This window comes from Medicago sativa, chromosome 7, assembly GCF_051527215.1.
Source record: "Medicago sativa cultivar Bolivia chromosome 7, Bolivia_mono, whole genome shotgun sequence".
NCBI lineage: Eukaryota > Viridiplantae > Streptophyta > Magnoliopsida > Fabales > Fabaceae > Medicago > Medicago sativa.
In genome coordinates, this window is record NC_140755.1 from 49,815,711 (window position 1) to 49,825,988 (window position 10,278).

Consider the following 10,278-nt stretch of genomic DNA (forward strand, 5'->3'; position numbering starts at 1 on the left):
ATCTCCAAACAGTCTTGGAAGAAATGAAAGCCCCTTCCACTCTTTTCCTCAAAACCCATTTTCCTTCTTCAATTTCACTCCTTACAAACCCCAAAGGTAAATTTCTTCCGATTCTGAATAAGTTATTCCTTTTTCTTCATTTTAGCGTAACAATTTCAATATCATAATGTCAAAATTGCAGGAACGCGTAATGCTAAGTTGCTTCCACACTTATGCTTCTGTAAGAGTATTCAAACTAGTTCTTATGAAGTTGCTAAAGGAAGTTACGTTCCCACTCCCACTTTGGAGCAGATAAAAGATAATAATATCATGGTATGTTTTGCTTTCTTTGAACCACGACACAGACACGCCGACACAATTAAAAATGAATTAATTGAATGTAATTATATGTGTTTGTGTCGTGTCAGTGTTGGACACTGGACAAACCTTCTATCAGAAGTGTCGGTGCTACAGAGGTTGTTGCTTTGACATGCATCTTTATTGGAAAATATTTCAATGAAAAAATAATTAATGAATGTTTTGGATGGGCGAATGTTAGTATATTAGTTGTTTATGTTAGCATTTTCTCCTTTATAGAGTTTGAACCTCGGTCATTTAACTCTTAGCTCAGACTAGTTGAATTACCCAGTCCCGATGAATGAATCAATTTTGGAGATGGAGATGGAATGGAGATTAGTTAGGATATCTTAATATTTGAGAGAGATGGCTTGGCCACTCTATTTTATGTATTACAGATATGTTTTTTGTTTTTGTTTTTTTTTAGTATTAATTTTTATTTTGAAATAATGTTCAAACAAGATTTTATTCTCCATTGGTGAATTCTTGATGGGAAGGTGAAGTTGTTGACAAGAGGAAAACATTTCTTTGTTGTTTGGTAGTTTAGTAGAATATTTAGCTGAGGAGAACCGAGTGAGGAAACCAGACCGATTGTAGAATTTATAAATTGGTTTCACCTTACAGGCTCTGCGCTTGAAAGACTGTGTGTTATCGTCATGTCATTTATTGGTCGAACCTAGGCCAAACGGGGGAAGGAGGTTTAGAGTATGTTTCTGGACATCCACATAGCACCTCCTGCATTGGAATATCTTCCCTCACGCTTCTGTTCAATTCTTCAATCATTGAATTCATGAAATATCTTGGGATTCGTGATATTTCCGTTTATTGGCCTTGCCTCAATATAAGTTTGACTAATAGGGTATGGGAGGATTTAAACACCTGACGTGAAAGGGGGAGAGAAAAGACACACATTGTACTAGCCTAGAGTTTTGATCTTGGTGATTGATTCTGAGAATTTAAACACACGTGAACAGTCGCAAATAAGATTAATATGAGTTGGAAGTTATAATCTGAAGACCTTATATAACATTAACTCCATATTTGTTCATGCTCTTTTGAAGCTCTGTGCCAGTATCATGTTATTTTAACAATGTTTAAGCTTCCTTTATACTTTGGAGGAACCTTTTAGGAGACTTGGTTTGCTTTTTCCAATAACTATCACACTTAAGAGTGTAAATTATTTTCATCGCGTACTCGTGGATATTATCGGGGATATATATTTTTGGTGTGTGTTTGAACTACTTGGATAGCTTCAGTGTTTTGATGTATCTTTTTAAATTTGTTTATAGGTGATTGGTCATGTTAGGACAAGACTAACAGAAGCCTAATTAAGAACACCGGAACTAATGAAAGTTAGTTTGGTTAAAGGAAGTAGAGCAAGATTGAAGAAAACTTTAGAAGAACCAACACAAAAAAACTTGCTCTGTATGATTAATTGGAATTTTGATTTTCGATAGAAATAAGTGGCATTGTGTGATCCTTGAAACTGACCCCATCTGATGGGATAAGGTTTTGTTTTTGTTGCCTGTCTTTCTTTTTTTTGTCTCGATGTATACTGGGGAGTGTGGATAAATAAGAGGGAATTGTTGTCCCATATGGACATTATATTGAAACAGAGAAGAAGGGTGCTCTTGGACATATCTAATTGTAAAGATTTCCATAGCTGATTTATTTTTAGAATGTTACCTTTGGCCATGATCACTTGGGCCAATCACTGGGCGTGATTTTTTTATTTCTGCTTTATTTCAAGGATGCTGAGTTTTCACTGTTTCAGTTATACATCTTTTTTAGCCTGTTTATGTTTGTGATATTAAATTATTAATATTGTCAGATTGAAGTGGCATTGTTATGTTTTGGCTTTAACATTCAAAGACTCCTTTTTTTTGGTTTTTTAATCCATTATCCGATGTCTTATTCCCTCTTAAGTGTTTTTGTGGTGTATGGAAAAAAAGATTTACCAGCGTTCTCATGTTAACATTCAAATTGTAGGAAAAGCCATCTAGAACATTTGAATCTGTTGGAGCATTTCAAAAGTTGCCTATAGTGATGCCATCTATTGACATTCTGGGGTCAGCACTGAAAAAGGCGAGGAGGATATCTGCAACAAAAGGTTCTTGGTTTTTGTTCTTCAATCCCAATTAGACTTTTCTGTTTGTATCCTAAACCCTGTGGTTGACACTAATTTTTGTAGGAATTGTCAATATTGCAAAAAGAGAGAAAAACAAAGGTGCAAAACAACTTGACGCGTTGATGAAAGTATGTTCTTAAAATTTCTGATCTTGTCATGATTGAAGCTATAATGTCAACTTCAACTTCTATTGTCCATTTTATAAAAAAGCATGTTGCAAAAGTTAATGTTAAAGCTCATCTTAGGAACTTGCTGTTCCATTGAGGACGTATGTGGAGAATTTTCCTAACAAAACACACCTTCATCCTTATGAAAGGTCTCTTATTGAGCTGACGCTTGGAGATGGGTACTATGAAAAGGTATGTCATGAGAATTGCAGCGCAGCACCTTCATTGTACTTTTTATGATGCTTGGACGTATACTGTTTTGACTATTCATTATTCCCATTTTAAAAGGCCACGTGAATAGTTGAATACATACAAACTTGTTTTTTAGTCATTTTCTAATTGTGGATTTAAAATTGTTAAACAGGTGCTAGGGCAGGTAGATGGTTTGAGGAAGAGGGTAGTATCTGTTGGAAAGGAACATGCTTCACTTTGTGCTAAGGTTTTATTTAGCAATATACATTTTGATTTTGACCCGTTACTTTGCTGGGTGATTTTGGTGTCTTCATTTAGGAAGTTTTAGTAGGAAAAATTACGAACCCTTTTGCCGGGCCTAGATGTCATTTGTTATTTGTTTGTGTTGAATCAATGAATATCTTATCTTCACATATATACGACTTTACGATGTTTCAAATTTTCAAAGAGATCTTTATATGATTTTCGTAGTCTCATTTATTTCATCCTAATGGTAGGTACCATTGCCCCTGTCAGTTTTATTTTTTCTGCAAATAAATTCTTTTGAATGGAGAGTTTTGATGTCTCTTTATGTAATTACCTTTTTACTTTGGTGATTTTTTTTTTTTTTTTGTCATCCTTTGCTCTAACTTATAACTTACCATCTGGACAGTCTTTGACAAAGCGAGAAGCAGAGGAAAGATTGACCGAGGTGAGGTGTATATCTTGTGTAGGGATACCTGGTTTCTAATTTCTGTGATTTCACAATATATGTTGATGTTATGCAGGGTCTTAAAATAATTGAAGAGAGTTTTGGTCAAGAACGGAAAGTTGTTGACGATTTGTTAAATATAGCGAAGGTAATCTGCTTTCCAACATCTGAAATCCTCATCGGTCTGTCTGTCTATTTATTTATTTTTTTTTTTGTTCACCCATGCACTTTCTGTAATATACATATCGCTATGTTTAATTAGGTGGTCAGTGAATCTTAATTTTTTTTTCTTTCAATTATTTGCCACCCGAGCTTAATCCATATCATATGCCTGATTGCTGATAAATGTTTCAGACTCTGAGGGCAATGCCTGTAATAAATTTGGAAACACCAACTCTCTGCCTTGTTGGAGCCCCTAATGTAGGAAAATCTTCTTTGGTCCATGTACTCTCTACTGGCAAGCCTGAGGTATGCAGCTGAATTTGAATATTTGTTTTTTAAAATCCTTCTTACATACTGTGCTTTTATTTTACGCTTCTTAGATGGCTTGAATTGAAATATTGATATTGCCAAGGTAACCAGTCCTTAGAAATTGTGTTTTATGCATCTCTCATATTATTTTATGGGTCTTCCACAGTTCCACTCATAAAGGTTATCAGAATTTTCACCCTCTATCCAATAAGTTCTTTGTAATAGGATGTAACCTTTCATTGAAAAAGCTTATTTCACTCAAACTTATCTTTATGGAGAAGAATCTTGGAAAGATAAAGGAAATACATCTTAGGTTATTTAATCTTCCACATCAGTCTGAACCACACCAACCCAAAATTCAACCCCGAGTGAATCATGTTGGTGTCTCAACCATCTCTATCTTCTTTTGAAGCTGAGTCTAAGTTAATGGAAGACAACCTTCCCAATGAAATTGAGTTTGAAAATGATGTGTGGTTTAGAAAAAATCTGGTGTACACAAACAGGTCAAAAGTCATTCCAATTCCAAATTTATACATATTCAGGTCTAAGAGTCGAACTCAACTCTTTCAAATAAAGTAACAATTTTCAATTGTTAAGCTTTACAGGATGAAGTTGAAACCCAGACATCTTAAGATGAAATGCACCAGCCACCAAGTTCCAAATCTCATCGTTATTATACTTTGTTGATTGTTGTATTTATCATATAGTAACCTAAGCTAGATTAAATTCAACAAATGTTTTGCTTTGGGATTCAGCAGATCTACTTATTTGCTGAAGATTACGCTATCCGTATAATCTTTTCTCATGCTTACACCTTTCCTCCCTACTTAACATTTCAGATTTGTAACTATCCCTTCACAACAAGAGGAATTCTTATGGGTCATATTGTTTTTAACCATCAGAAGTTTCAGGTTAACAATATAATCTTTGACTTGTTTGCTTTTTTGCATATTTTATCGCTTAACTACATATCACATAGTTGTAATGGCATGCCTGATATGATTGTAGGTAACGGATACCCCAGGCCTGCTGAAGAGACATGACGGTAACATTTCTTTTCTTTTTTCGTTTCCTTCAATTTTTTAGTAGTATATGCTCAACTTGTTTGTCAAACCTTTACATTACATATCCAAAGTTTTCTCAGTAGAAGATTTCTTCCTCCATTCTTGCTTTTAGGATTAGTTTTAGGATTGATTTTAGGATTAACTTGCTGTTGTCTAGCATGTTAATTACTAATTATATTTATTCATTTCTTGATTACGGATTAAGTTGCCTTGCCATAACTGATGGATAATTTTTGGAACATTTTTTTTCTTTCTAATACAACAATGTTGTCCATTTTCCTTATATTGTTCTGTTGTGGTGTTTTGGAACAAAATGACTCATGAATTATCTTAGACAACCCTAAAAGCTTGCTCAAACAGTGAAGAAATAACTGTTTGCAATAAAGGCCAACTGATTACGATAGGGGTTGTTTTAGGGTAGTTTTCAGTTGATGGTAGGAGCAGGGTATGAATGTTGATTTCAATGAACAATCAAGTATTCTAAGTATAGAAGTCCTATTACTAGTATAGGAAAACAAAATATCCCCCGTGCTCTTACCAATAATCCCTTGATTTAGGATATTTTCACCGGTTTAACCTAATTACAGATTACAAACTAACTACAGATTCTTATACTAATTAATATGGGTTGTTGGCAGATGTTAGTTTTCCTGTTCCTCATAATCATTTCTAGTAAATGATAATTGATTTCTTGGTCTTTAGTGTAGTTTTAGCATAACCATTCTATCCTTATATAATTTTTGTTATTTGTGTTTTGTATTTGTAGATGACAGAAATAATTTGGAAAAGTTGACACTTGCTGTCCTTTCACATCTACCAACAGCAGTTTTGTATGTTCACGACCTTTCAGGGGAATGTGGGACCTCACCTTCTGATCAGGTGTGCTTCTATGACAATTGAATTCTTAAAATAAGCAAAAATTAAATGTGAAATTGATCTTTTTTTTTTGACAATGTGAATTTGATCTTTAAATTGCTAAAATGATTTTTTTGAATAACTCAAAATTAGTGTTAAACCTATATCTTCGTTAAATAGCTATCAAGAGAGTTTTCTGATTCATTGTTTAAATTTGTATTGCAAATGTGATTTGCTTTGAACAACTGAATTATAAGTCATGACCTTCTAACTGCTACAAAGTTGAATTATGTACTTTCTAGAGTCTCTAGCCTTGCTCAAACTTGTGGTTGTATTTAAGTAAGACATTAATCAAAGGCTTCTATTTATGTTTGAATTCAGTGTTTTTTCATTCTAATGTATTTGGGGCAGTCATCTTTTGGATATTATCCATGAAACAAGATTTCCACCTATAAATACACAATAATCTGAAGTGGAACGTCTGTTAATTGGTGATCCTGCCTAATCTGCATTATATAATCCAGTATTTGGGTGCTTCCTTGCAATATGTATTGCTGCGTCCCAATGATCAATATAAGGCGATTGCATAATTGACTAACTACCCCAACTGCCAAAGAAATATCGGGTGTGGTAATTGTTAAATAAATACACTTTCCAACCAATCTTTGATATCTGCCAGTATCTTGATCTGCCTCCCCTTGATAAGGAAGCAACTTATGATTTGGATCCATAAGACTATAAAAAATCTCCAATTTAGCATTCTTGTTTCTTTAAGGATGGCTAACGCGTACTCATCCTACATGAAAAGACAATTCCATTCTTCGATTGAGCCATTTCTATGCCTAGGAAGTGATTGAAGAAGTGCTCTTTCAACCAGAAATTTTTGTATGGTCATTTCCTATGATTCAATCTAATATAAACCACTAAATAAACATGTGTTTTTAGTAGAAGAATGCATTTTTAATGTCCAGTTGATTTAATGGCTAGTTAAGGATAGTAACCATGGCAAGAAAAAGACTTACCGAAGTAATTTTTACTACTGGAGAAAAAGTATTTTCAAAGTCAAGACCATAGATTTGGGTATATGCTTTGGCTACCAATCTAGATTTGAGACGATCGACTTTTCCATTTCGACCAACTTTGATAGCATACACCCATTTGCAACCATCAATTTTCCACATTTGGACAGTAGATTTGGGGTATAGCTTTGAGACAATTGACTTCTCCATTTAGACCAACTTTGATAGCATACAGCCATCTGCAAGCAATAGTTTTCTACATTTTGGACCATATATTTGGGTATACTCTTTGGCCACCAATCTAGCTTTAAGATGATCGAATTCTCCATTTGGACCAACTTTGATAGCAACTATGTTCAAGATCCAACTAACAGGTTTCTTCCCCGGAGGAAGGGGAATCAACTCCCGTTTACAACTATGTTCAAGATCCTGTACTTTTCAATCATGGCTTGTTGTTGTCGCCGTCCTGGATGGGCAAGTTTCTCACAAACATCTTTAGGAATTGTAACAAATGATGATGAAGACACAAATGAAAAATAAGGAGACAACCAATAATAACTTAAAACATTATAGATAGGATGAGGTTTTCGGGTAGATCAAATACCTTAAAGAAATGGGAAAATCAAAATTTGTGTCAGGGGGCTCCACAATATGAGTGAATGATTGAGCAAGACATGATTCTTGTGATTGTTGGACCAGCATCATTTACTCGCCGCTCATATGTGACAAGAGGAGGTTGGACCAGTGCTTGTATTTATATAGTTTATGAAGAGCAATAATCATTTGGGTGTCCATTTATTATTGGTTGCATTCCTTGCTTATGGTTGTCTGCTGGCTCGTATTTATGTTGGACATTTCAGAGAAATTTGGATGCTCCTTGTTATGTTTGCAAGTTTTTTGCTTTGTTGTTTTCTGAACTTCCATGCAAATGTCTCGTGCTAATTTTTGTTTTAAATGATAATGAATTTGGATGGGGACACCACACCGATAAATTAAATGATAATAAATTTTTGTTTAAAATGTCTTGTGCTAATTTCATAATATTCGTATTTTTTTATTTTAAAATTCATGTTTTATATTAGTTTTAATATATTTTTTATTTTTATGAACTATTATGGCCATGTCGTGTCCGATAATTTGTAAAGTATGTTATACTCCCATCTTATCCATGTACCACATCGTGTTTATGTCTTTTAGGTTTATTTGCTTTGTATAAAAATGTTATAGCAGTTGTAATCTTTTTGTAAGTTGCCTTTCGTTAAAACGTTTGTTTCATGATGGTTGCTTATGCAGTATTCAATATACAAAGAAATCAAAGAAAGGTTTGATGGACATTTATGGCTTGATGTTGTCTCCAAAGCTGATCTGTTGAGGACGTCTCCTGTGATATATGCAACAGAAGATCGTGATCTCACACAGCATGAGCTGGAGAAGTACCGTAAATCAGGTCCCGATGGAGCTATTAATGTATCTGTGACAACAGAGGAAGGAATACATGAGGTGAGAAAAATGTATACTAAATTTTCATAGAGGGTAATGGTTGGTATTATGTATGAAGAAATTGTTTATTTTAAGCCTAAGAAATGTCCAATAAAACAAAGAATTTTCATACTAAAGACCTGTAGATGTGATAAGTTCATAATAACATGATTAGTATTCCTAAAAGCATAGCCATATCTGACAGGAAAACAGTTTTTAGTTATTTTTAGCCTTTAAGTTCCGCATTCAATTTTTTTCTTTAATTAAATTCCTCTATATTTTCTTCTGATACTCATACGATGATAGATTTTCTGAAAGTTTGTAGTATGATGGACAATAAACTATAACCACTTTTTATTCCTATTAAATGCCATAATATTAAGGGCGGAAACCTGTAATACGCCGCTATATTAACTAACATTCTTCAAGGTCCTCACGAATGTTGTGTACACTGCATCCTTTTGAGGGCAATAGACAATCTTTTGAGATGATATAAACCAGTTTGCTCCAGTGTATTCTTAACCAACTCTCTAAGATTTAGCACCTAAAATAGTGTGATTTTGGGTTTCACTTTCGATTTAGGACTATGAAAGTGTAGCCAAGAAAGACACACTTGTAGGACTAGCTTAAAAGTCTATCAAGACTGAGACTGTAACTACATGACTTGGCGCTGAATAAAGAGAATAGAGAACTTTGAGATGTGTGATAATGGAGTGAGAGCTCCATGTAGAAGCTTATTTTTTTAGTAATTTTTGTTGCAAACTCTAGCGAGATGCCGATTCTATATTGAAGTTGCCTTACTTTTTCTGAGGTGAAGTATAGGGCCAAAGTTGATTAACTATTTCGGTTATTGTTTTTATTGTGTAGCTGAAGCACAGAGTGAATGAGCTTCTCAATTTGCAGATGGCCAAGATCAAAGATGCAAGCAACAACCAAGAGAACTAGAGAAATGAAACTTGAACTCCAAAATTTATGAAGAAATTTTCGTGTCCAATTGGGAGGTTGAAATCTTCATTTGTAAAGTAAGTTAAACAAGTTCTTTGTGGGCAGCCTCCAAACCGGAAAACTCGCAAAAGTGATTTCAAGCCTCATTACTGCCAGCAAGGAATTAGGCATTGTAAAGTAACTAAACTGAGGAGTGACACTCTGAAACTTGCAGAAAGTTGATTGTTACAGAAAAGTTTTGAGGGGGTCTTTTGTTGTTTCAACCATATTATCGGACCATCTTTATGAAACAAGAAATGCTTGTTTCTTGACTGCCTTTCAAGTCCATCTGGTATTTGGCATTTAATAATATTTTCCTTGGTTGTAATCTTGATGTATCTTAAATCCATTGTTAGGTGTCATCATTAATTTATTTTTTAAACAAATATTAGTATCGTTAGTATTTTGAGCTTTTTTGGTTGAGGGTTGAACCCTTAACTCCTTATGACATTAGTCCTTAACCCCTCCACTCCATCGATTATTGATTTAATTAAAAATAGTACCACAAGAGTTCATTTTTTTTATCCTTGTTTGTGTTTGCTCTATAATTTAAATCCATGAACATGCTAATCTAAATCAAATTTCAAGGTATATCAAATGTCAATCAGCTAAAAAAAAAGCCTAGTTTTAAACAAATTTAAGGTATATCATGTATTTAATTTAACTTTTGGATTTAGTAAAAAAATGTTAACTTTAGGATAAGAGTATAATGTATGAATAAAAAGCCAAAAGAGTGGGGCATGAGAAAAATTGGAGGTGCAACAAGCAATCCCCTATCACTTCAAGCTTGACGGACCATATAAAGCAACAAGTCTAGTGGCAAAATGGGGTTGGCGTTCACATTAAGGGATGCTATTTTCACCACCTAATTTTTTCTACTATTTCAATCTGT

The 10,278-nt window shown here is 34.0% G+C and overlaps 1 protein-coding gene across 1 annotated transcript; it reads left to right on the forward strand.

The window, feature by feature from the left end:
* Positions 1 to 9,883, forward strand: PDE318 (P-loop containing nucleoside triphosphate hydrolases superfamily protein). Its single transcript, XM_085722481.1, has 14 exons — positions 1 to 96; positions 182 to 312; positions 2,326 to 2,446; positions 2,528 to 2,592; positions 2,710 to 2,823; positions 2,996 to 3,070; positions 3,476 to 3,514; positions 3,591 to 3,662; positions 3,869 to 3,982; positions 4,825 to 4,896; positions 4,994 to 5,030; positions 5,816 to 5,928; positions 8,217 to 8,423; positions 9,270 to 9,883. The coding sequence occupies exons 1-14, from the start codon at positions 24 to 26 to the stop codon at positions 9,345 to 9,347; spliced, it is 1,311 nt and encodes a 436-aa protein (XP_085578607.1). The 5' UTR covers positions 1 to 23; the 3' UTR covers positions 9,348 to 9,883.
* The last annotated feature ends 395 nt before the right edge of the window (positions 9,884 to 10,278 follow it).

Coding starts and splice junctions, on each gene's coding strand:
- PDE318 (XM_085722481.1), top strand. CDS start 24: ATGAAAGCCCCTTCCACTCTTTTCCTCAAAACCCATTTTCCTTCTTCA. Junction 2,447..2,527: donor GAGGATATCTGCAACAAAAG/GTTCTTGGTTTT, acceptor TAATTTTTGTAG/GAATTGTCAATATTGCAAAA. Junction 5,031..5,815: donor CCTGCTGAAGAGACATGACG/GTAACATTTCTT, acceptor TTGTATTTGTAG/ATGACAGAAATAATTTGGAA.